Source organism: Hylobates moloch, unplaced genomic scaffold, assembly GCF_009828535.3.
Source record: "Hylobates moloch isolate HMO894 unplaced genomic scaffold, HMol_V3 SCAFFOLD_12, whole genome shotgun sequence".
In the NCBI taxonomy this organism is placed as follows: domain Eukaryota; kingdom Metazoa; phylum Chordata; class Mammalia; order Primates; family Hylobatidae; genus Hylobates; species Hylobates moloch.
This window is the reverse complement of record NW_026652287.1, coordinates 82,586,064-82,613,470: the sequence shown is the minus strand read 5'-3', so window position 1 is coordinate 82,613,470 and position 27,407 is coordinate 82,586,064. Positions and strand designations below refer to the sequence as shown.

General features: G+C 39.4%; 1 protein-coding gene across 1 annotated transcript in view; it reads right to left on the bottom strand.

The window, feature by feature from the left end:
- Window positions 1-17,947, bottom strand: part of TMTC2 (transmembrane O-mannosyltransferase targeting cadherins 2) — a 459,784-nt gene extending 441,837 nt beyond the window's left edge. The window contains 1 exon segment of the mRNA XM_058425778.1: window positions 17,141-17,947. Coding sequence (XP_058281761.1) covers window positions 17,141-17,223 — 83 coding nt within the window. The 5' untranslated portion in view covers window positions 17,224-17,947.
- Window positions 17,948-27,407: the final 9,460 nt, after the last annotated feature.

Below are 27,407 nucleotides of genomic sequence, written 5' to 3'. Positions count from 1 at the left end.
AACATGTCTTAATGTCACCTCAAAAGCTTATTTGATGCTCTAGTTCCAATTCACAAAGATACTCATTGAAACTATCTATCGTTGGCCGGGCGCGGTGGCTCACGCCTGTAATCCCAGCACTTTGGGGGGCCGAGGAGGGCGGATCACGAGGTCAGGAGATTGAGACCACGGTGAAACCCCGTCTCTACTAAAAATACAAAAAGTTAGCTGGGTGCGGTGGCGGGCACCTGTAGTCCCAGCTACTCGGGAGGCTGAGGCAGGAGAATGGCGTGAACCCGGGAGGTGGAGCTTGCAGTGAGCCGAGATCATGCCACCGCACTCCAGCCTGGGCAATAGAGCAAGACTCTGTCTCAAAAAAAAAAAAAAAAAGAAAAAGAAAGAAACTATCTATCTTCCATTACAGTGCATCTTTTTTCTCCCCACAAAGAAAAAGTTAATCCAATTTTCCCTAGAATCATCCCTCCTCTATATCATAATAGGAAAGCACTGTATCATCAGCAAGGAAGAGGCAAAATCCTCTTCAAGTCCACTTCTCTCAGTAGCACCAAAGTTAATTTATAGGGATGTCATACTGAAACTTCTCCCCTCATAATAGATAACTACACCTTCCCATCCAACTCCAAAGTGGAAAAATCCAATTACTAGTCTTGTGTTAGTTCTTTTCTTTTCTGGAGACAGGACCTCACTCTGTTGGCCCAGACTGGAGTGCAGTGGTACGATCATTGCTCACTATCACCGTAACCTCAAACTCCTGGGCTCAAGTGACCCTCCCACTCAGCCTCCAAAGTAGCCAGGACTACAGGCACCTGCCACCAAGCCCAGCTAATTATTATTTTATTTTATTTATTTATTTTGAGACAGAATCTCACTCTGTCACCCAGGCTGAAGTGCAGTGGCACAATCACAGCTCACTGCAGCCTCGATCTCCCAGGCCCAAGTGATCCTCCAATCTCAGCCTCCCGAGTATCTGGTACCACAGGCGTGCACCACCCTGCCCAACTAACTTTTATTTTTTATAGAGACAGGGTCTCCCTGTGTTGCCCAGGCTAGTCTTGATGAACTCCTAGGTTCAAGTGATCCTTCTGCCTCAGCTATTTTATTTTTTGTAGAGATGGAATCTCACTATGTTGCCCAGGCCAGTCTCAAACTGCTGGGCTTAAGCAATCCTGCCCCCTTAGCCTCTTGAAGTGATGAGATTACATGTGTGAGCCACCACACCTGGCTTCTTCTGTTTAGTTCTAAAAGTCATCTGGTGAAAGCATGTTTAATAAAGTCTTGAACAGTTGGTTTCTTGCACCAATATAAATTAATTCCATAGACTTGAGAGCCATCCTGCAAAATTGACTTGTTTTCCCATTAACAACTTAAAAATAGTATGACTGATTTTTTTTAACCCATCAGTAACAGAATTTGGTTTATTAAGATACGGGGTAAATTTTCACCTGAACAGTCTAAAAATATTCCAGAGAACAGATGTGGATTAGAGAAAACTAGGCTGCTATCCAACAAGAACCAAAAGTGTTCTTTTTAGGAGCTTTCCACTTGCTGTTAGACTTTAGTTATCAGTAGGAACAGAGTAAACATTCCAAGTGAGAATAAGGTTAACATACAAGAAATGAATAATGATAGTGGCTGAGGTAAAATATCTTTGTTTGATATGGTTTATTGTATGAACTTGCTCATTTTCCACTGTAAGTGTGGCAATATCACTAATGGTTTACTCCAAACGTTATTAATTACTCCAAAATGGCTAATTTCAACTGTATTTCTTAAGCAAATACACCCAAACCCATCGTTAAAAAACTGTGACCTGTTTTAATCTAGAAGGGACTGGGGTGGGGGCAGGGGAAATCAGAACCACATTGACTTTAAAGAGAAAGCCTTATTGCCTCCGGTAGTAGATCACCTTCAGCATGTTTAGGTTTTTTTGGGGAGTTAAAAATCTCTTTCAAGGAAACGGGGGCGAAGAGGAAAGAAAAAATTGTTAACAGTTTAAGTTAATACATATTTTCTTTATATAGAGAATCCCTAGAAAAATGTTAAATATATAAAAGATCTGTTTTAATTAGGAGAGAGATTAATATTCTTTTTCTCTTTTTTTTTTTTTTTTTTTTTTTTGAGATGGAGTTTTGCTCTTGTTGCCCAGGCTGAAGCACAATGGCACGATGTTGGCTCACTGCAACCTCTGCCTCCCAGGTTCAAGGGATTCTCTTGCCTCAGCCTTCCGAGGAGCTGAGGTTACAGGCTTGCGCCTCCACACCCAGATAACTTTTTTTTTTTTTTTAGTAAAGACGGGGTTTCTCCATGTTGGTCAGGCTGGTCTCAAACTCCCAACCTCAGGTGATCTGCCCGCCTCGGCCTCCCAAAGTGCTGGGATTACAGGCGTAAGCCACGGTGCCTGGCCAAGATTAATATTCGTAAGTGCAGAATTACTTATAAATAAAGTAATACAAGTTGTAGGTCCTGGTGAGAGTATGAAGGAATGAGTGAGAACAAGCTTCCCAGAAAAGGATTCAAATAGAGCTTTTATATTCATTGCTGCTCACTGTAAAACAAGCTGTACATAAAAGTATTCCTGAGATTTGGGCTGTCAATTTAACACAATCTTTTCCAATACAAACCAAGTCTGTAAACTAAGTCTGTATTTTCATTTTTTAAGATATGTCATTTCCTAAGATATATACTGTAGAATAGAATCATTCTTACAATATGGTAAAAAATCATAACTTTTCATATACTCTCATATGGTATGACTGTGTCCCCACACAAATTTCATCTGGAATTGTAGCTCCCATAATCCCCACTTATCATGGGAGAGACCCGGTGGGAAGTAATTGAATCATGGGGGCAGGTTTTTCCCATGCTGTTCGCATGATAGTGAAAGTCTCACGAGATCTGATGGTTCTATAAAGGGCAGCTCCCCTGCACATACTCTCTTGCCTGCCTCCATGTAAGCCGTGCCTTTGCTCCTCCTTCACCTTCTGCCATGATTGTGAGGCCTCCCCAGCCATGTTGAACTGTGAGTCCGTTAAACCTCTTTTTCTTTATAAAATACTCAGTTTCAGGTATTTCTATATAGCAGCATGAAAATGGACTAATACATACTCCTAGGTACAATATCATCTAATTTAAAAGAAGAAAGTCAATCATGGTAAAGAATATGGAAGTCATCTAACAATGTTTTTCATATGTACATTTCATTAACTATACACTGCAAATACTTTATTGGCAAAATTTGCATATATGTACATGCATGCTTGTATGGGTGCCTGTGTGTGTGTATAATGGTAAAACCTCAACATCAGTTCTCCAAACTTAAAATTCAGGATAAAATTTCAATGACAAAATCATTACCTTATTATTATAGTTCACTGAAATCTTTTCAGTTACCCTAAATCTACCCAAAATACTAAGTAATTATCAAAAGTAAGTTTAAATTTTGGATATTGGCTTTTATGAAAAATCTTTAAATGCCCTATAATAGTTTCAGATGTTATTATATAGTGATTTTTAAACTATTCAACAATACCATTAATGAATAATTTAAAAGAAATATTTAGTAAGTATCCTAGACACTAGTATGGTTACAAGTACTTTACACAACTTATCATTAAATTCTCCCAACAACTCTATTGAGCAAGTATTGCTATTCTTATTCTATATAAGAGAGAACAGAGGATAAAGGAGTTTTAGTAACACAATCAAAATAACACCATTAGCACGTACAGTCACCCCTTGGTATCAGTAGGGAGCTTGGTTCTAGGACCTCCCTCAGATACCAAAATGCACAATGCTCAAGGACCTTATATAAACTGGTGTCACATTTGCATATAACCTATGCACATCCTCCCATATACTTTAAATCATTTCTAGATTACAACACCTAATACAATATAAGTACTATATAAATATAGTCATCCTATATTTAGAAAATTATGACAATAGAAACTCTGTACATGTTCAGTACAGACACAATTTTTGTTTTTCAAATATTGTCACTCCATGGTTGGTTGAATCCACGGATGCAGAACCCAGGTATGTGGAAGGCTGGCTATAATAGTTCTGGGATTAGATCACTGGACCTCTGATTCCAAAATTCTGTGATCTTTACTCTTTGCCTCCTTGTTGCTTGAAAAACTCTGAAAGACATCTTTTATAATTGTTACCCAAAATTTACCACCAGGCTAATTTATTACATGTTGCCACCCTGCACCTGTGTTAAACAAAACTCACTGCAAATTCTTGATACACAAAACTGATTGACGCAAACACATCGGTGCAGGAAAACTGCAACTCATCCGACAAACAGTTTTCCTAATCGCCACACTGCCAGAACTACTCTGAATATGAGCGTACTCCAAAAAGAAAAAGGGTCGTCAATGAAGAGAGAGACCATGAGTACCCAGTAACAATATGCTCTGCCAAGCAGAACCAAAGTACCAAAGACTATTTATACCAGATGCACTGTAATTGGTCGGTTTACTGTGCAGAAGGAAAGAAGTACTCAGATTGGCCAGAATGCCTATTCAAAATAAGCCTTCGTGTACAATGACTAGAAACATAGGAAAAGCAACAGAAAAGAAATAGAAGAGAACAAAAGCTGCTTTTGTAATGAGACTGGAAACTGCCGGCCACAAGAGTGGATAGAGAGTAAAAGCAGAAACAGTGTATGGGGGATGGAGCAGGCCATGCAATAGTAGCTCAGATGGCAGGGGCTCAACCAGACTCCAAGTGAAAAAGCCAGCAACAACATCAAAGTAGGGCATATCTCTGTTCTCACGGGAGATGAGTGGGAGATCCAGTAGTCCCCCCTTATCCATGGATTCAGTTACCCATGGAAAATTATGGTCCAAAAATATTAAAGGAAAATTCCAGGAATAAACAATTCATAAGTTGTAAAGGGCACATTGTTCTGAGTAGCATGATGAAATTGCATGCCATCCTGCCCTATCCCACCCCGGATGTGAATCAGCCTTTGGTCCAGTGTATCCAACAGTCTACACTACCTGCTCATTCATCACTTAATAGCTCTCAGTTAATCAGATCAATCGACGAGGTATCACAGTGCTTGTGTTCAAGCGACCTTTATTTTATTTAATATGGACTCCAAGCACAAGAGTAGTGGTGCTTGTATATTATAACTGTTCTATTTTGTTTTTTTGTTTGTTTGTTTGTTTGTTTTTTTATTATACTTTAGGGTTTTAGGGTACATGTGCACAATGTGCAGGTTTGTTACATATGTATCCATGTGCCATGTTGATTTCCTGCACCCATTAACTCGTCATTTAGCATTAGGTGTATCTCCTAATGCTGTCCCTCCCCCCTCCCCCCACCCCACAACAGTCCCCAGAGTGTGATGTTCCCCTTCCTGTGTCCATGAGTTCTCATTGTTCAATTCCCACCTATGAGTGAGAACATGCGGTGTTTGGTTTTTTGTCCTTGCGATAGTTTACTGAGAATGATGTTTTCCAGTTTCATCCATGTCCCTACAAAGGACATGAACTCATCATTTTTTATGGATGCATAGTATTCCATGGTGTATATGTGCCACATTTTCTTAATCCAGTCTATCGTTGTCGGACATTTGGGTTGGTTCCAACTCTTTGCTATTGTGAATAGTGCCGCAATAAACATACGTGTGCATGTGTCTTTATAGCAGCATGATTTATAGTCCTTTGGGTATATACCCAGTAATGGGATGGCTGGGTCAAATGGTATTTCTAGTTCGAAATCCCTGAGGAATCGCCACACTGACTTCCACAATGGTTGAACTAGTTTACAGTCCCACCAACAGTGTAAAAGTGTTCCTATTTCTCCACATCCTCTCCAGCACCTGTTGTTTCCTGATTTTTTAATGATGGCCATTCTAACTGGTGTGAGATGGTATCTCACTGTGGTTTTGATTTGCATTTCTCTGATGGCTGTTCTATTTTGTTATTAGTTATTATTATTAATCTCTTACTGTGCCTACTTTATATTATAAATTAAACTTTATCATAGGTATGTATGTATGGAGGAAAACATACTATACTATATACAGGGTTTGGTACTGTCCTCAGTTTCAGGCATACACTGGGGTTTTTGGAATAAATCCCCCAAGGATAAGCGGGGACAGCTGTACTTAATGTACAGTGATCAACCAAGTCATTCAGCCCCCTGGTCCAACCACTCTACAGCTAAGTATATAACCATGCAGCTTTTTAAAACCACAGAGAACATTCATCATATTATTTCATTTGAGTCTCACTCTGTGGTTGGCAGTTACTATTATTATTTTTGTTTCCTGACCAATTAAAATACTGAGTTCACGAGAGCTGAGCAGCTCAAGTACTTAGCTAGTACAGTGGTATTCCAAGACTAAAACTGTAATCTTTTATCTTGGTCCAGCATTCGTTCACAACCCTGCCTCTACTACACAGTACATATAGTATCTTAAAAAGAAAGGAAAAAGTATAACTCATTTTACAACAAGTTCCTTAAAAAGGTTTTTATTAACCAGGACTTTAAAACTTCAGATATAGTGCATTCACCTATTCAGAAATCCCCCAAGGTGCCTTAAAGCTAAGGTTTAAGTGTAGCAGGTTAAAAAGTCATACAGGCCAAAGCATTTCTAATCTTATTTAGATACCTTCACTGAAGAGCATCACTTGGTGCCTGAATGTCACTAATAATAATCAATAACAAATTTTTATCTTTCCTACTTTCAGCTGCCTAAACCCTCATTTTTGCTGCTTGCCTGAAGTCTACAAAGTCTTCATGCAATGCAAACCACATTTCCTCAAAATGGGTTGTTCAACAAAAGCACAAACCAATAAAGACACTTGACTCTAGAGATTCCATTTAGGCATCGGTACCTACTCGAGCATAAGCCCTAGGCAACTGCGTATCAGTTTATTTGTCAAAATGAGAATCCAATATCTGTCCCCACAGTCATGTAACAAAGAAGATGACATTGTTTTATATGATGGTGACATTATTTAAATAGAGATCATCGCCTAGAATTTCAACAAGCTATCTTTTCAAAATCTGAATACCTCAAACTCATAGGATCAACTTAAAGATGCCATTGTTGAACAAATAAGACAAATGAAACATAGATTAAACAAACTGGCTAAAGTCATATCCATAACAAGCACACCTTATACTCAACCATTTTTAATCCAGGAATTTAGACAGCTTATCTGTAATACATTTAAATGAACTACAGCCTTATTACCCTAAGTGTGGTCAGTGAATTTGCAGCATCTGCTGTACGTGGGAATAACAGTAATGCAAAATCTGCATTTTTTTGAGACAGGCTGTCACCAGGCTGGAGTGCAGTGCAGTGGCGCGATCTTGGCTTACTGCATCCTCTGCCCTCCAGGTTCAAGCGATTCCCCTGCCTCGGCCTCCTGAGTAGCTGTGACTACAGGGACGCACCCAGTTCATTCTTTGTATTTTAGTAGAGACGGGGTTTCACCATGTTGACCAGGATGGTCTCAATCTCCTGACCTCATGATCCACCCGCTTCGGCCTCCCAAAGTACTGGGATTACAGGCATGAGCCACTGCGCCCGGCCAAAATCTGCATTTTTAACAAGCCCGTATGTGTTTCCCACAGAGGCTGAAGTTTGGGTAGCACTGATCTATTAATGGAAACATACATATATGTATATATATGTGTATGTGTGTGTGTGTGTGTGTGTGTGTGTATATATATATGTAGGTAGAAAGAGAGCTGGCAAGAAGCCATCTCAGCATCCCTTTAGGGAGATGCTTCTAGCTCCAAAAAACTGAAGAATTTGAATTTGAACTGCACTTAAAAAGACTTTTAAAAAGTCAATTGTCCATATGAAAGCAGGGAGGCAAGTTATCAGAGGGCGAGGTCTAAAACTCCTTGCCAGCCACAGGCATCCTCAACATCATGCCAGGAGTGTATTGAAAAGTGGTCAACCAGTAATGCCCTCCTAGAAATAGTACATTATTTATCCTGATGACATACAAGACGTTTTGAAATACTGATTTCATCCTCTGTTCAATATGGAACAAAAGCCAAAAAACACCACTGTTTATAAAAGAAAAAAAGTAAATTTAAACTTAAATATAGAGGTGAAAGGAAGCAACATTAATGTGGTCATTTCAATTGGGTATTTTAAATAGATATTCATGCTACACTATAGTTGATTTCAAACTGCATACTGGTATCTTTAAAAGATTTTTATTAGATCTCAAATTCATTTTCTTTGGTTAAATCAGTATATATCCCTGTAAAATGGTTTAATGTATAAAACTTTGTTTCTTTAATATAAATCTGTGACATAATTCAGTACCATATTTTTTTTCTTTCACTAGAATAACAAGAATAATCTTCCTATTTTAAGTTTACCAACGAATTCAGGTATACCAGTTTTTCCTATCAGCTATAAATAATTGCCTCCCTCTAAAGGGCCTATTTCTGCAAATAAAAATGTCTTTTTGCCTGATTAAGCTTCTTCATCATTTGGGAACTTTTCTTCTGCAAACTTCTAGTTGGAAAATGTGTCATAAACAGCTTGCTTTGTCAAAATGAGATCTTTTCCATTGCTTTGGGAGAACAGTCGTATGGTTAATTATTTGGGACAGGAGAGGAGGAACTTGTTCTAAAGGAAATATACTTGAAAAAACATTTGAACCCAACTATTCTACCTTGAGACATTTTACAGTTGAAGGCAACAGGCTTAGTTTCTTAAAGCTGAAGATGGGAAGGCAGAAGTAGCCAAAAACCAATTTACAAAACCATGAGAAATGTCCCAGAGGAACCACTAGAGGCTAATTGCAGCTGCCAGCCATACTTTGAGAACCCCTTCTTCGGAATGGTTCTGTAATGACAAGTATCCTCCCCAAACAGAAAAGCAGTCAAGCCTATGAATGTAATCTCTATAGCCACCACCTAAAGCACCCCCCACAGAGGACACAATTTGCAGGGATGTCACTTCTACATGCACTGACAACCAGTAAGTCCTTGTTCCCTCTGGAGCGGCCTTACTCCAGAGTTTATTGACTCACATTTAATCCAAGAGACACAACTAACAGAAAAGAAAACTGGGTAGACATGCTTTCACTGTGGAACAAACTGAAAATTAACAAAAACAAGATGTTTACTTTTCACAAAGTATTTTGACTTATCTACCTCTCTCAAAGACCAGTTTATACCAGTTTATAATTTTGGGTTTACGATAGAACTCAGTAACAATATGATTTATAACAATGATCTTAACACAGATCTATGACCTAACAGGTTAACGTAAAAACAAAAAAAGCAAGAGAATAGTTTGCATCCTTTCAGTGTCTTTATAGAATACATATAAGCAACCAAAAAAAGAAAACAGAATTTCGCAAGACACAGCTGTAAAAATTTTATGAGCCTTATTCATCTTAAAAACTTATTATGTAAGAAATAAACTTGTGAACTGCACTTCAAATTAATAACCAAAGAATTCCAAGTATGCAGGGTTATATGGACTGCCATTCTTCCCACCGGATTTTTAAACAATGTTGAAACATGGCTGTTTGAAATACTTCAGTCCCATCATTTAACACTGTTCAAAATGTCAAGAGCCATATTGCGCCCCAGTGGCCACTCTTCAGCAAATAACACATCCTTTGAAGTTAAAATACTTCTAAATGATGTCAAGTGAGAATTCCTAGGCTGGTACAGTCAAAATTTTCTACTTCTAAGGAAATCAATAATCTCTGGAATCACAATTAGGAAAAAGGCACTTTCATTATCAAAAGTCGTGAACTTTTCAGTTTCAAATCTCAATCAATTCCATTACTGCAAGGCAATTTTTTATACAGTTTCCTAATTAAACAAACTATGATCACATGGCTATAGTGAACCTGTTTTTTATTTTAACTTAAACCTCCTGTGGAATAATTATACTTTTATAATAAATTTCACAAAAATGATGATTAATCATCAAAGACAAAGACCTCACAGAAACATTTTATTTGATAATACCTAGCACACAGCTGCTATTCCAAGGGCACTAATGTGTGTTTCATTTCAGAAATCATGTAATTTAGCCAGTCGCCTTGACTATAACTACATGCTGTGCCACACTTCATACCATGTCTCACTGCAACATCACAAAATGCCCCCGCAAAGAAATCAAGAAACAAAAGCTTTTATTGAATCATCATAAGCAAACAGCATCTCCTCTGCCAAATACTAAGGTACTTCTAAAACGGATACAGTGGCACTGCCCTCAAGCAATGCGGTACAGGAATAACCTTCAAGGAAAGTAAATATATGTTTAATTCCATTTAATTCCACGATAAAATGGAATCTAAATCCAGAGTTCATATTTTCAATTCTCGCCTTTTTTCCATGTAAATTTTTTTAGACATGAATAAATCAAAACCTCTCTATCTTATCTTTAAAACAATTATCTCTAGTTTTTCAAATTAACGGAACTTATGAAATGTCCTTAAATAAAATAAACTACTCTAAAAAATGCTATCAACTTTTAATGTGGAATCTTGAAAACAATCATTTCGGTCCTCCCGCCTTTCTCAAAATTCTCTGGTTTACACAGATAGGTTTACTTGTTTCCCATTTACCTGTATAAAAAAAAGTCAAAGTTATAAACCCAAAAAACCAATCCCAAAATGCTTCTAAAAGACTGAAGCAAACATTTACACCTTTTTTTTTTTTTTTTTTTGAGATGGAGTTTCACTCTTGTTGACCAGGCTAGAGTACAGTGGCGCGATCTTGGCTCACTGCAACCTCCACCTTCCAGTTTCAAGAGATTTTCCTGCTTCAGCCTCCTGAGTAGCGGGGATTACAGGCACCCGCCACCATGCCTGGCTAATTTTTGTATTTTTAGTAGAAACGAGGTTTCACCATATTGGCCAGGCTGGTCTCCAACTCCTGAACTCGTGATCCACCTGCCTTGGCCTCCCAAAGTGCTGGGATTACAGGCGTGAGCCACCGCGCCCGGCCACACCTTTTATTCTAGAAACCTTGAGTATCAAAAAAACTGACAAATGTAACTGGAAAGGTAAACAGAGAGGAGAAAAAGAGAGGAAGAGGGTGAGACAGAAATTTAGAAGAGCTGCATCTTTTTGGAACTAACTGCCTTGAAAATATGGCCAAAAACCTCTGAGGCAAAAATCTTGAATCCCTATGACAAGTTGACACAAATCTAGTCAACTCAAAGAGTTCAGACATCCAAGAAAAACAACTGTCCTGAACAAGTAGGAAAGAGACATTTGGAAGAGGCATTTCAAAGCTTCCGCATGTATGAATGAAGCACCAGTAACTACAGACCCGAAATAAGGCCAGGCCAAAGTACCAATCATTTATCTTAGGAGTGAGTGTTTTGGAAAAGAAGCTAACAGAGTCCCAATGAAAGTTTTTAAATATGAGTATCAATAAAAATAAACATGAGTAAAAAAATTAAAAGGTAACAATAAAGTGATAAATTCAAGTGGAATTCCACCTGCCAGAGGTCAACCTATCAGTATTTGTATAGAGCTATCATTAGAAGCTCAGATTCAAACCCTTTATGGTACCTGCTAAAGTACAGGTAAGAAAGCACAATGTTTTGTGGGATGCTTGTTAACAAGGTAAGCAGTGCTGTAGTTGTACTATGCACTACATATACAAAGAAGCTCATATGCAGTAATATTCATAATTTGTGAATTATTGAATGTAACAGTTTATTCCTCAAAAGCACATACAAATCATAACTTCAAAGAAATCATTTAGTACTGTATGTAATTACACCAGCAATTATTCAAAATATTATGCCTTTTTCACCCAACAAAAAACAGAAGGTATGCAGTCCTGCTGAAATATCCCTCCACTTTTTTAAAAACCTGAGCTCCTAAATGAGGACAGCTATTTATAGAGGAGAGGTCTTTACATTCAATAACCCACTGTTCCTTTCCTTGGAGGCTGCCACACTTGTCACTTTTGTGAAGCCATTAAAATAAGTATCCAAAGCTGATACAATACTCTACTGCTAAGAGAGAACCAGAAAGGTTAACAGATGAAAGTTACCGTGTTAAAAGCACTTTAGATGAGTATAATAAAGTTATAAGAAAGTAGGTTTGTCAGCCACAGATTTTTCAAAGAGCCTTAAGGGTAAACTTCGTCCTTTCCTAATATTACAAAGGTTCCTGCTTTAGAGACAACGCACCTTTAGCCTACGAAAAACAGTTGTACCACCAGAGGCATTTTTTTGAAAAGTGCTTTTAGTGTGCTGAGCAGCAACAAAACGATTAGAAAGACAAACTATGCTCCTAACGCATGCTGGAATGCAAAAGGTTGTTGCTATTTCAAAATTATAGCAGAAGAGAATTCAGTATTAACAACAGGGGCACATTAACACTGAAGAACTAAGTGCAGATGACAAAACAACAGCCCATAGAATCACCAATGTAAACGTAATCATCATGCATGTGTGTGTGTGTATATGTGTGTATGAAAACAACTAAGAGACAGATGGCAATTTTCCCTGTGGCATTTGCACATGTCCATTCAATGCCTGTATGTGGGTCAATTACTATGAAACATCATGTGACAGGCTCAATGGAGGTAAAGCGGTTCATACTGACTTCACCTAATTTTAATTTACTGATAAGACATACTTATTCAAAAGAGCAAAATGAACTTTTTCCAAATATGTTTGTTTAAACAATCAAAACGTAGCTAGAAAACAAAATGCCACCTAAAATAATTTATAAACTCTAACTTGTATTCCAGTGAAAACTGGGAAGGAAACTGAAGAGTAAGACCATAGTTCTGTCTACAGTGGCTTCTTATAATAACTTGATAAGACAACCACTGATACAAAGAGAGCTTCTCCCTTACTTAATTGTACAGTAATTCTTTCTAAACATGCTTTTTACTAAATACCAGGCCTGCCTTCAGTAGTTACACATGCTGGAATCTTAAGATAACAATCTCAGATTGGTCAAAGACAAGTCTATTAGAGAGAACTTTTTAAAGATAAGTTAACAGAGTGATTATTTCACGAGGGATTCCTATCATACCAGGTCAAAAAACCCAAACTAACAATAACATTAAAAGATCAAGCAGAAATAATAGTTCAATATCTTTAGAAAGAATGCAGGTTTTAAAAAAACTGTTAATATGCCTTAAATTCCATTCCTTCATTTTAAATAATATTAATCAAAATCATTATAAAGAAAAATTTAACTCGTGTTTATAAAAACTGAGATTTCCATTTATACCCAAATGACAAGCTAACTAGGAGTGAATTAAGAGCTTGATGTAATTTTAATTCCATAGTAGAAACTTCTGCTGTGTAGTTGTTTCTCCAAGTTTCAAAAAATTACTGCACAGTGGAATAGCTAAGAGATCTACAGGTAACATTAATGATTCTGGTTGGGTTTAACAAATGCAAAAGGGGCAATAAGAAAATAAATTTTCAGAGGAGTCACAAATAGATTTTCTACTTCCAAACCTGCAAATTGTCTTTGCAAACTAATAAATTATTTTACTCATATGAGAATTTAAAGCACGTAAAAGTTGCATTATCTTATTTACTTGTCTATGTATAAAAAGGGCATGTCACCAATTAGAAGATATGTGCTAAGTGAAATCAGACTTCTAAAGTTTAGAACAGTTATGGTTTGTTTACCTTTGTCTGCTTTGAAGTAAACTGACTCTTCTCATGGTGTTATCTCCATAAGAAACTCATAACAGTATTATTAAAAAGGATAAGAAAAAAATGATGCCACGTCATCCTCAACAAATGTGTAAGAATGCAGAGAATTTTGGGTCAGAGAAGTTTTACCACTGACCTAAACACCAAATTTCTCCAGAAAATAAGAGAAAATCCTTTAAGGAATCACATACAACATAACTTAAAATTTGGCAAAGGCTGCATATTGTTAATTTCAGTTTTCCTCTAACCACAACTTAAGATTCAATACTAGGCCAGGCGCGGTGGCTCACGCTTGTAATCCCAGCACTTTGGGAGGCCGAGGCAGGCGGATCACGAGGTCAGGAGATCGAGACCACGGTGAAACCCCGTCTCTACTAAAAAATACAAAAAAAATTAGCCGGGCGTGGTGGCGGGCGCCTGTAGTTCCAGCTACTCGGAGAGGCTGAGGCAGGAGAATGGCATGAACCCGGAGGCGGAGCTTGCAGTGAGCCGAGACTGCGCCACTGCACTCCAGCCTGGGCGACAGAGCGAGACTCCGTCTCAAAAAAAAAAAAAAAAAAAAAAAAAGATTCAATACTAGATTGAAAGCAAGGGGAGGGAGGATGAAGCTGAAACCACATACCCTTTTTCATCAGATACTGTGAATTCTTCTCCTCCACTGTTTGTTTCATCACATCAGAGGCATATTCTTAAATTTAGCACAGAAACATTTGTAAAATATTAAATTTTACCATAGAGAAATTGACTGTGCTATAAGAAAGCTTCATGTTACCATTTAATTTCAACCAAGCTACATCAAACATGGAAAGAAATTATATATAGTTTATAAAGTAAACGATCACTATATTTAAAAGAAATGATAACTTTGAGAAGTACCACAGCAATAATGATTTAGTTAAGCAAGTCAGGAATAATAGCCATCTCCCTTGAGCACTTCTCCCTTCCCTTCCGGCACTGGCCTCTCCTTACAGAACTGTATTTCACAAAAGTTCCTGGAGGGCAGCAGAATCCACAGGTCTAGTTTAAGCAATGTTTTAAACATGAATCTTTGCATCTGAAATGTAGTAGTGGAAATAAACAAATTATCATCATCCTACAGTTTGCACTTGGCTCCCCAGCTCTCCTTCCCCTCCACACACTAGTGAGTTACAGTAGTTAGAAAATATATCAGAAAAACCACAATTTATAGTGTAACTTCACAATGAATCACTTGAACAGGCTGTGCATACAACAAATAAGTTCAGTGCTCCTATTTGTGTCTCATAATTTCTAGGATACATAAAAACAAAGTTTGCTGCTCTTAAGATTTCACATTCTAAGAATATGTGATGGCATATGCAGTTCTGCTAAGAAATTGGTGTAAAATACACTTTTCAAATTGTAGCAAAGTATAATTCACACTTATAGGCCCTCAATATTATATAGTATATACTATCTAGACATCATATTGAGCATGCTATCAATAAAATGATATGGGCAAATAATCATACTAAATTCACCTATGTAGCTACAAGATAGAAGTCATGAATTTTAACACTCCATTAGACCTACTGCATCTGAAAAATTTACAACTGCCAACCATCAAAGCACAACTAATTTATCATCACACTCACACCATTCTTCCAAGTTACAAAGTCCAGTCCTAACACTTCTGATGACTCAAGAGCACAGAACAATTATAACTATAGAAAAACGCATATCCAAATTTAACTTTAATTTTTAAAGAATGGCTACTTCTGATATGTATTTTCTTAAGGATTAGACAATTAACAAGGGCATACAATAGGAATACTTGATTTATCACAGTGTTCTACAACAGGTTGCATTATTATAGTAAGTTTCTTTTTTTTAAATAAACTCTGCATTCTTGGTTTAAATGCTTACTATTCAAACTGCCCCCAACAGAGCCAGTAACTGCCCACACTGACCCAAGTTGGTTTTAGTGAAAAGTCACCCATCTTTGGAAACAAGGGCTTTTTCCACGAATATGCTAGAAATAGCAGGTGCACCATTACACAAAATTGGAGAGAACAGAAATTTACCTCACTCCTACAGACCATTTCTCAGAGCATGCTGTGTAGTTGCTAAAATCAGTATGCTGCGTAAAAGTTAAGAAAAAATGTATGTCTAACAGTGGTTCCCTATCAACTAGCCTCTGATAGGCACTACATAAAATGCATTAAGACAGGTTTGCTGGATGTTCTGGCACCTATTATCAGGTGATTTCTTAACAGAGATGTGAAGATGCTTTTAGCAGGAGAATGGGCACACCAGAGAATACAGAATGTGGCTAATTAGGACGAGAAGAAGATTCTGCCTTCACCTCCCCTCATTGTCAACCACTTTGCTTAAGTGCACTCACTGCCTCGCCCTAACCCTAGGGATCCATTCACTTCCCATAGCCCAGAGAGGCTGCTGAAAAGCTGTCAAAGTAAATCTGTGCTCACTTTTTGGATGGTTTAATTTCAATGGAGCATGAAACACCCCAGGACGGTTAATAAGCTTAGCCAGGCGTGCTGTTATCCCTAATATATTTTAATTATGCATCTGTTTTAATTGTAATCAGATTAATGCACTGGAAGGACACAAATTGGAATTTTCCCTAATGGATATAGGGGCTTTTCATCACTTTCTGAACACTAATAACGTTTAAAAGATAGGTAGAGACACCAACACAACGGTGACATTTTCCAGAAATCGATGCAGTTTCTTTGACAACACAGTTCAGGTCTCATTAGCCACCCAAACTAACCTAAGTGCAGAAGACAACTTCAGTCTCTAGGGGCGTCTTCTTCTCCAATTAGTACAAAAGAACCACTAACGTCTAATGTACAACTCCCAAACAGAAATGAGAAAGCCGAGGCTTTTATAAAGTGCTGCCCAATGGATTGGTGAAGGAGGCTAGGGCGGCGGGAGATACCATCAGCATTATTTTGGCTCAAAGTAAAAGTCTGTACACATTAAAAGGGAAAGTTAAAGCAGAGAACGATCTCTCTTTTCACAATTTTGGCAACTATCAAACGTGTGTTTTAACTTCGGGAAATAAAAGTGTCCCATCAATAAAAGGAAATGGGACAGGGAGAATCTATCAGGGATCGAGGAGCGGCTTCCTCCCAACCCAGATGTAAAATCACTTAATGTGCTTTTGTTGCATCAAGGAATACCTAAGACTTTAATTTAATACGTTCATTAAACAGTTTCCCAAATTGCCGGGATTTCCGCTAAGAAACTCAAGCGTCTGCCAACAGCCGAGAAGCAAGGGAGAGAACCTGCTGCAAACTAGGAGCGGAAACTCCCTCGGCCCGCCCAGCGCGCTCACGTCCCCGGTGTTTGATTTAGGTGTTAATGTTTACGTGTCGCCTAAACCATCAGGTGCTGAACCAGTTCCTCCAAGACGCACTTTGAGCCTTAAAGAGGGAAGCTTCAGAGCCACCGCGGAGTGTGCCCCCTGCAGCCCATCGCCCCTTCCTCTCGGCCCCTTACCTGTCATCATAGCAGAAATCCGCACTCAGGGTGTTGAGATACAAGGCGAGCCCCAGAGCGCTGCTCACCAACTCTGCAATCATCTCTCCACCGCCTTCCCTCCGGCTCGGATCCCAGCGCGAGGGCAGCAGCGGCAACAAAAAACAGAAGCATCAATCTCCACCTTCCGCCGCCTTCTCCTCCCAGCTTCACTTTTCCCTCGCTTCCCCACCCTCCCTCCCTCGGGTCCTTCCAATCCACGACTCCTCTCCTCCTCCTCGCGCCCGGCTCCGCAGCTCCTGCGTCCTCCCAGGGTGCGGGCTCACACCACACACCCCATGCCCGGCGCCCGCAAGCGGTGAGCGGCGTTTGGGCTCCGCGTCCCCCGGCGGAAGCGCAGAGCTGGTCTTTCGCGCGGGTCGCGATCCCCACCCTAACCCATGGCAGTTTGGGGCGTCCTAGGTGAGGAGTGGGACTCGGAGGAGGTGGAAGGGTGCGGGATAGGGGCAGAGGGACCGGACCAAGCCGGGCTCTGGGACCAGCTGGAGGAAGAGAGAGAAAGAGGCGCGGGTGGGAGGGACAAGGCGAACCGCCTCCCCTCGCCGCCTCCCGAGCGCACTGCTCCGGTGTCGCTCGGGCGGACTCCGGCCGCCAAGGCGGCTGCTGCACATTCACTGTTTATTAGCTCCCTCCCGGCCCCAGCCCCAGCCCCAGCTCCCTTCTCCAATGAAGTGAGAAGCGGTGGCTGGAGACTCCTGAAGCTCCCGCGTGGGGTTCTCGACGCGGCCCCCCGCGCCTGCGTGACCAACCCTCCATCCCGGCTTGGCCCAGCCCCTTTCTCCACCCAGATCCTCCCGGAAGGCTCCTCCTACCCTGCCCCTCTGGCTGGAGGCTCCTCCCACCCTCCCCGGCCTGAAGGCTCCTCCTACCAGCCTCCCGCCCTCTTGTTTCTTTCACCTTCGATTTCACTCTGGAAAGCCCCCGGGACCCAAGGGCGACGGCTGGAAGACAGCCCAAAGGAGTAGCTACAGTGCGCCCTGGGAGGGGAAGCCGGGAGAAAGGAGGCCGAGGAGGTGGTCGGTCGCCCCACTGCTGCCTGGCAGCGCCTGGCACGGCTAAATCTCAGCCACAGCGCTGTGTGCGCCAAGAGCTGCCAGGCGTAAGTCCGGTCAGCTGGAGAGACTTCTGAGACCGGGAGAGGAAGAACAGGTTTGGCGACCGCTGCAGCTTCGGTTGTCACAAACACACGGGCGATCTCTCACGCACACGGTGTGTGAGACTGAATGGGGCGGGAGGAGGTAGTATTGGGGAGCTTGGAGGCAACTTAGGAAGGAGAGATTTCAGCTCTTAGCCTACGGTTGGCCCCAATGTCAATGGAAAGACGTGTAGGGAGAGAAACGTTTCCTCCTTCAGTAAGGTTAAAAAGAAAGGACCCCCAAAAGAGAAAGAAAGACACACACACACACCCGCAGCAACTGCCCGGGGACCCCTTCGTGGTTTCAGGGGGACTGTCGGGTTGACCCTGAGAACACAGGAGAGAAACCTCTAGTGCAAGCCGATACAGTACTATGCTTAAACCTAGTAAGGCGGGAAGCTAATGCCCTTTCCTTTCCGCTCGGAGGCAGGACTGGATGGAAAGCATCCAACATGGTGAAATATGGTGTAGAATGGTCTGTGTAGAACAAGCTCTGGGTACTAAAGTTGCAAGACCAAAGAGGACCCAGGGCTGCCTGACACGCCTCTTCCTGGCTTGTCGCCTTTCTGGCCAGGAGAGTGGCTCCGGTGCACCGCGATGTACACTACTGCAGCGCCCCCTGCTGCATAGTAACCACAAGGTGTGGAAGACAGGTCTGTTTTCCATGCGGGCCGACTGGTTCCAACGAAGAGCAGCACGTAACCAGCAAGCTCTCCGGAAACTGTGGCAAGAAATTGAGCCCCCTGGGTGTTTAGCAGTGGCCTGGAAAGAAAATACCGTGGTTTGGGCTTCTGTAGAACAAAGCTACATATTTCCCTGATTTCACAAGGAAATCTGAGAAATCTGTATTGGATACACACAGATAAAATGATGAATATTTATTAATCTTATACCTATTATGCCATCCGCAGTAGCACATTTTTTTGTGCCCTGGACAAATATATGTAAACAAAAATAAAAAGAATTACATCTTTACAGGTAGGGACTGATATTTTACCCTTTTCCTCCATAACCTTTGCTCACTTGAAAATTTTGAAAATCATATCAGTTAGTCCATCCTGATGCTCTGTGTCTCCCCAATGCATTTACATTCTGAGATATATATAGTATATATAAAATATGTATATGGTGTCCTAGAACACTGAAGGAAGAACACATACTGTGGGATCAGATGTTTAAGTTTGAGTGCATACTCTGCTATTACTATTTGGGCGATCTTTGGCCAGTCGCTCAACCTCTCTGTGACTCTGTTTTCTCATCTATGAAACAGTGATAATAATAGTACTTATCTTATGAGTACTGTTATTATGAGTATTAAAGTAGTTAACCTATGTAATATAGCTAAAAGGGACCAGGAAAGTGCAACAGAAGTATTAGCTAGTATATCATTATTACTATGCTTTCTAGCTTCCTCGTTTCATTTTACTTCTTAACAAAAACCTGGACATTTACCTCCAAAACACATCCTATCACATCTTTACTACTTGAGTCCACAGCCCAGCTACCCTCATCTCCTACATGGACAAATGCAGTAGCCCTCTAAGTGGTCCCCATACTTCTACCGCTGCAATGCCTCCCTTCCCCGATTTTAACTTTAGGCAGAAGTTTCCTTTGAAAACCTATACATTCCCAATTTTTAAATGTTCCACAACTTCCTGTTGTATTTTTAAATGTCCAACAACTTCCTATTGTACAGCTAATAAAACTAATTCTTACCATGGCCAGCCAAGCCTTCATTTAGCCCAGACTACTCCTCCCGCTTCATGTTGTGTTCATATGTGTACAACACAGACAACTTTCTCAGGAACTAACCACTTTCTCTTCCTGCTGCATGAGGTTCTTCTCCTCAAACCTTCTGTAGCTCCTTCTCACCATTCAGGTCTTAGCTCAAATGGCATAACCTCAGAAATAAAGTAGGCTCTCCCCCATCAATCTGTATCCAACTACCATGTATTAGTTTCTTCATAGTATGTATTAGTATCTGGAAGCACCACTGAATGAAAGCTCCATGAAGTCAGGGATCCTGTCAGTCTTGTTTTCCACATACAACCCAGAGCCTATAACATCTGGACATGGAGAAGAAACTTTAAAAAGATTGTTAATAAATGAACAAAATAAATGTGCTTAGGAGAAACTATGTAACAGCTGGAAAATCCAAAAATTTTCATCGCTGATTTATTGTTTGTTGTTAGTGTTAAAGATCGTGAAGTATTAACCAAGGAGAGAGGAAGGGAGCAGGTTCACAATTTTTCAGAATAGATCAAGTCTGCAGGAATATCCGTGATGGGGAGTCACATGGGCAGCTCTCTTCAGTTATTAAGAGGACTCAGATATGTAAAAATATTAGAGAGCTTTGGGTTCCACATGCTAAAAGTTTGTAAGCCTTTTCCACAGCTGTGTTCATTTTTAAGGCTCCAATAGGTAAATTTTTTTTAATTTTTTTTTTTTTTTTTGAGACAGAATCTCACTCTGTCACCCAAGCTGGAGTGCAGTGGCCCGATCTTGGCTCACTGCAACCTCTGCCTCCTGGGCTCAAGCGATTCTCTTGCCTCAGCATCCCCAGTAGCTGGGATTGTAGGTGTGTGCTATCAAGCCTGACTAATTTTTGTATTTTTAATAGAGACAGAGGTTTTACCATGTTGCCCATGCTGGTCTTGAACTCCTGACCTCAAGTGATCCACTTGCCTTGGCCTCCCAAAGTGCTGGGATTACAGGCATGAGCCACTGCGCCCAGCCATGGTTCCAATAGTTTTAAATAAATTTTATACACTCCTCCATCTCCTCCTTTTCTCCTTTCCCCAACTCCCAATACCTCTGAATTGGAAGCCTAGGTGACTGGGAGATGTGCTGTAAAGTGGCACATCTTGCCTTCCCTGATAAATGGAACGCTGAAAACCTAGCTGTGTTCGAGAAATCCAGTTGCTTTTAACAAATTTTTCTATTATAATTTAATGTAGGTTTCAATATCCTTCCAGAGCATTAAGCCATGGTCTCTTTTAGATTGCTCTCCAAGGGCTGAGAAGCATCCAATTCCTGAATTTTCTACCTTCCTGGAACAACTTTAGGAGGAAAATCAGATTAAAGATGTCATCACTATTGTTGGAGATCACTTAAAATCTGAGGACATAGCTTTTTAGTTTATCAAGGTGTACTTATTTGATGTAAGGTTGCAGCATCAGTTCTGAATATGTGTATGTTCTATTGAAAGCTACTGTTGCTTTCAATAGAATATGTGTATGTTCTATTGAAAGCTACTGTTGCTCCACAGATGAAGGAAATTAGGATGGCTGGCTTGAATTTTTTACCTTAGACACAATACTGGCCAAAAAAGCGCTAAGCCCTTATTTTCCTGAAGTAGGCTCCACACATCTGCTACCTCACCACTTCCTCAATGAATTCCTTTTTATAGTAGCCCTGACCTACCCTGCATTTGTTCTGCATTCTCAGTCCTTTGTTGTATAATTCATACCTTTGCAGTGCCAGTTCCTCAGGGTAAAGATTTCCTTATTTGCCTAAGACATTTTTAGTTTATTGTGCAATACTATCTTCCCTTTGGGTGTTGCATAAATATTAACAAAAAATCCACATCTGGTCCTGGTCATCATTTCTATTTGTCCTAATATAACTTCTCTTTGAACAATTCATTTAGAAAGTGTGCCAAGGGTGAAATGTGGCACGTAAATTCTCTTGCTGCACAGAATGCTTTTTAAAGTGCCCACAGATTTGGTTATTTATGAGCAGGAGATTTGTGCCTCTTCCTTGCTCTCTCAATTCTAAAACTGTACTGGGCCAAAATAATTACAATCTTCCATATGTTTTCTGAAAAGATATCCAAGTATCTCCTGCTAAAATTTTAACAGATTGACTAAGAAGCAGAAAAACACTAGCCCAGCAGGTGAAACTGCCTGTTTAGGGAGGTCCGAACAGAACTCTCTGCTGGGGGACTCATAAGCTCTGGGATTTACTCAGGAAATAACCCTGCAGGAGAAAAACAGCAGAGCATGGATGAAATGTGGGTCAGGGAGCTGAAACAGGCACATGAGCGGCTTGGTTAACTAATGACTGTAAATGCATTGGCTACACATGTTACATTTAGATTCTTCCCAGCATACCATAAAGTGCTGCCCTGCAGACACTACAATGTATAACATCACTTTATCCCAAGACTTGTGATCCATTAGGAATAGAAGTAGAACAAGGAAGCCACGGAAACAGATCTTGTCACCTATGTCTCAAAACAGGGACTGTTAAGAACCAGCTGCTAGGAAAATAATGATCACTTTAAGAATCTCACAGTCTCCCCAGCTTCCAAGTCTGAGAATGTAGGGGTGAGGGAGGAGACAAGGAGGAGGAGGAGTGTAGAAATAACATGTTAATAACCAGATATGAATAATTGCAGAGATGTTAAGGCTAATGATAGAATTCAAAAACTCAATCAAGAAAAGCAAGGACAGCCTCCTTTATAGAATCTCTCTGAATGCCTTCACATGCACTGATATAAACAGTGATCATGAATGCTCTAACAGCTTGAAAAATTGCACTGACTATCGGGAAACCAAATTTTGATAAGCCTCAGATTCTTTAAGGGAAATTAATTTTGATGTGGACATTAGTTAAATTCACCAGCTATTCATGAATGTTGCCTTGATGTTTAACCCATATGAAACTTTTAAGCCAGTGTTGGACAGCAGAACTTGCTGCAGAGGTGATTTTCTGTTGCACTGTTCATTAGTTACATGTGACCATTGAGCAATTGAAATGTGGCTACTGTGACTGAGGAACCGCATTTTTAATTTTGTTTAATTTCAATTAATTTAAATTTAGTGACATGTGGCTAGTGGCTAATTTATTAGACAGAATAGCATAAGCTGTCAGCTGACCAACACCACTTATGTTTTACGGTGGATTTCATATAACAGCCAGTTAGTTGTCAACATCCTCCCACAGATCAAAGCTTTAGCCCTGAATCATTTGATATGAACTTCTGTGCTCCCCATGAGTGACCTGCTTTTATTTATAAAACGGCTACCAGCTATTGAGCATTTTTCTAGGTATTAGGCATCATACTAAGCCCCTTATATTTATTATCTCATTTAATCCTCATAACAGCACAGGGAGGTAGGTACCATTACTATCTGTATTTTGCAGATAAGGAAAAGGAGACACAGAGAAGTTTAGTAAATTGCTCATGGTCTGAACAGCCTCTCAGTGGTGGTGCTAATATTTGAACTTATGTCTTTTATTCCAAAAGTCTGTGCTTCAACCACTACCCAGTAGTCTTGTTCCTTATTTTTCCATTCAGAAAGGCCTCATCCCACTTAGGATCTACCTCAGGAGCGGGAATTCCTGGGTACAGCCACGATGCTTTGGTTAAATTAATCTTTCTCCTCTATGCTCCCTCAGATCATTTTGGATAGAATATTGTGGAAGCCTTTTTGGTCTACCACTTTTGCCTGATTTTTTCCCTATCTGGTGTAGAAACCTGCAAAGACTATATGCTTACGTATAACAAAAACTCTCCCCCATAAAATATACACGCACACATTTTTAATAACAAATATATTCAACTCATGTATATACATTTTTTTCTAATACAATACACTGTATCCATTATACAAAAAATAGGATAGGTGAGGCGCAGTGGCTTACGCCTGTAATCCCAGCACTTTGGGAGGCCAGGGCGGGCGGATCAGGAGGTCAGGAGTTTGAGATCAGCCTAACCAACATGGTGAAACCTCGCCTCTACTAAAAACACAAAAATTAGCCTGGCGTGGTGGCACACACCTGTAATCCCAGCTACTCGGGAGGCTGAGGCAGGATAATCACTTGAACCTGTGAGGCAGAGGTTGCAGTGAGCCAAGATCACCCCACTGAACTCCAGCCTGGGAGACTCCATCTCAAAAGAAAAAAAAAAAAAAGGATAAATAACCTAATCCACACTCCAACAAAAAAATGAAAGTATTAATGTAAATTACAATTTGGAAAACCAAATAAAAGATTTGTGCAGAAGTAAATATTATCATGTTGAAAACCCCACTACAAATTCACACCTTACATGTTTAATCCACTTATTATTCCTCTGAAATCACTAGAAAGTCTGTTTGCAATTTGACCTATTAATCTACTAATAGGTGACAAAATCAATGTATTTAAATCTTTTGCGATAGATTTAATGAAGTTCCTCATTAAAAATTATTTGTAATATTATTACTTTATTTTGTAATTATAAGTGAATTGCATATTTATAGCCTTACATATAGACTTCCACCGCCCTGTGTTTCTCTTTCCAAATGTCCTTCCTTTCATCCTTTTTGGTCCTTTCTAACCTATTCTTTCAGTTTTCCATATTTTGCTCTACAAAAGCATTTAAAACTTAATGCACAAAACCACAAAGTCACCTTCATATGTGTTGTAAAGATCTGTCCTGAGATATACAAACTAATAAAATAGATTGTCTGCAATGATTGATTTGAAGCAAAGACATTTATTTCTTGGCAGTCAGTTCCACAGAGTCAGTCCTTGGATTGAAGCGGACAAATGATGAAGAAGACATTGAATTCATCAGTCCCAAGCTGAGCACAAATGGGAACCTGTGTCAGAAGCTCTCATCCTCTACAACCCGCTCCCTGCATTAATCACATGCCACTGCTAGGCTCAAAGGCTCGTCAATTTTCATCCTTGGATATTCATTTGTTCCAGCACAATTTGTTAAAAAAGTCTGTTTTCTCCACTGAATTGCCTTTGCATCTTTGTCAATTGATATATATACATATATATCATATGTAGGTATATATATGTGTATGTGTGTATGTGTGTGTGTGTGTGTTTGTGTAGGTCCATTTCTGTGCATATATACTGTCTATTGATTATTTTGTCTATTTTTATGCCAATATCAAACTGTCTTGATTACTGCACCTTTATAAGTGTTGAAGTTGGATAGTATAATTTCTACAATTTTGTTCTTTTTGAAAATTGTTTCCAAACCCTGTTTAATTATAACACTTAAAATTTTATTTCCATTTGCTATTATAAGTCCCTATCATTTGGCTCGTTTTCTTATTTATTTATATCTTGAGTATATTTATATGGAGGTATGTGATTATGTGTATGTAGGCATTTAGATATATGAATGTGATTATGTCTGTTCTCTGAGTTTCTTTGTACAAAAAGTAGAATAAATATCTATGGTCTAAAATATCCACTAGCAAAACAGGCTGGGTAGGATTAAAATATGTGAGTGTCATCCCTTCTCATCAATATTCCTAAAGTATTTGTTCCACACGTATTTCTCTTTATATTCAAAATGAGGAATTTATGATACGCATTAAAAGCAATATAACATTTTAACTTATCTGAAATTATCAGTCATATCTGTACTGTCACGTGGACAGCACTAGTCACCAGCATTCACAAGTGATAAGTGATTTTAATGGATATAGTTACAGGTTTCTAGCACTTAATTTTTTTCTTCTCTCCCGTTCTCTATCTCTTGCATATTAATACCTACAAAACATTTTTCATTTTTCTGTGGTTTATGTTCTATCCTCAGTTTTACTTTTGTGATGTTTCAGAACCAGGCAGTATCTTTGGAAACATATCAGTGTTTAAACTTCAGATATAAATCAGTGATTCTCGACAAATATCATATACCATGTGTTGTAGTCAGTTTTAACATTTCAGCTGACAGCAACTGCAGACTTTAGTCTCAGGGTTGGTGGCAGGAGCAGTACTTACGGGGCCGTGTACTTACAGGGGCATACTTTAGAATAGCTTGTGGAGATAGGTTGATTCTGACCCAGAGTAGTTCTGAGTTGCAATTCAAGGGATCGATCATTTTTACACTTTGCCACTCATAAAAGGATTCACATATGCACCATATCTCTAATTAATTCCAGTGGTGACTTGGTATCTCTAATAGATCAGCTGACCCATCCTTTAACCTGGCTCTGGGTACACGTGTCAATATCTGCCCAAATAATTCTACTTAAAGCTAAGCACTCAGGCTGCCCACATGTAGACCTTGTTTGAACGCAATGTCTTTTCTAATGTCTTCATCTCCTTAACAGTCTCTCTTAGCTACTGCTAAAACAAGTCAGGATTCTGAAGTAAGAACACAAAAGGAAAGATCTTTATATGTGTTCAGCACTTACTCTGCACAGGCACCATGTCAGGTACTTTAAATATGCATGTAACAATTCTCGCAATAGAGAATTGATAGTATTGCCCAGATTGATATTATTATTGTTTTGTCAAAAATGACAAAATTGAAAGTCAAGAATAGTATGTAACTTGACTGCGCAATGACCAAACGATGACCCAGGATTCTATATTATGTCTGCCTGTTCCAAAAGCCTTTTAGGTTTTTATATTACAGTGTCCATCTTATTAACAGTATTGAGAACCATTTTCAGGATAGGGTAATTTAAGATTTGATATGGTAGCTTTCTCCTTCTTTAAACCCTTTGTAATATGGTGAGGGAACAGCTTTTGGGAGAATGTCAATGGTCTTCTTTGCTCTGGTGAGCTTTTTGTGAGAAAATGGAATGGAAGTAGACAGACCTGTGTGCCATAAAAACACAATCATGTTTAGATTTTGCATAAACAAAAATGAAGGCAAAGTCTAGAGTTTGGGCAGGATATAAAGAATTTGGAATAGAAAAGATATACATACTAGTGGTAGCAAATTCCTGTAGAGAATACTAAGAAGCTAAGATTCAGGTAGGGAATGGACTACTACTATTAGAAGTCTTAACTCACAAACTAGTATTCGGAGCCAACTGGGGGATGACACCATTATGCACAGATAGACATCAAGGAATACCTTATCAGACTATTTTGTAGACAGAATAAAATTAGCCTTTTACCCTGAGGTCAGATGCAGAGATTAAAGAATGCAATGTATACACAAAGATGTACCAATTACATTTTCTGTCACTTCATCTTATTAAAATTTCTAATTAAGAATTATGTTTTATAACAGAAACACCAGATAACAAAGAAGTAAAAAAATGGCTAGTCATCCCTGGAAAGCTTTTGAAGATTCTGGAAACAATTATTTAGTAAAAACAACTCAAAACAAAAATTCATAACAAT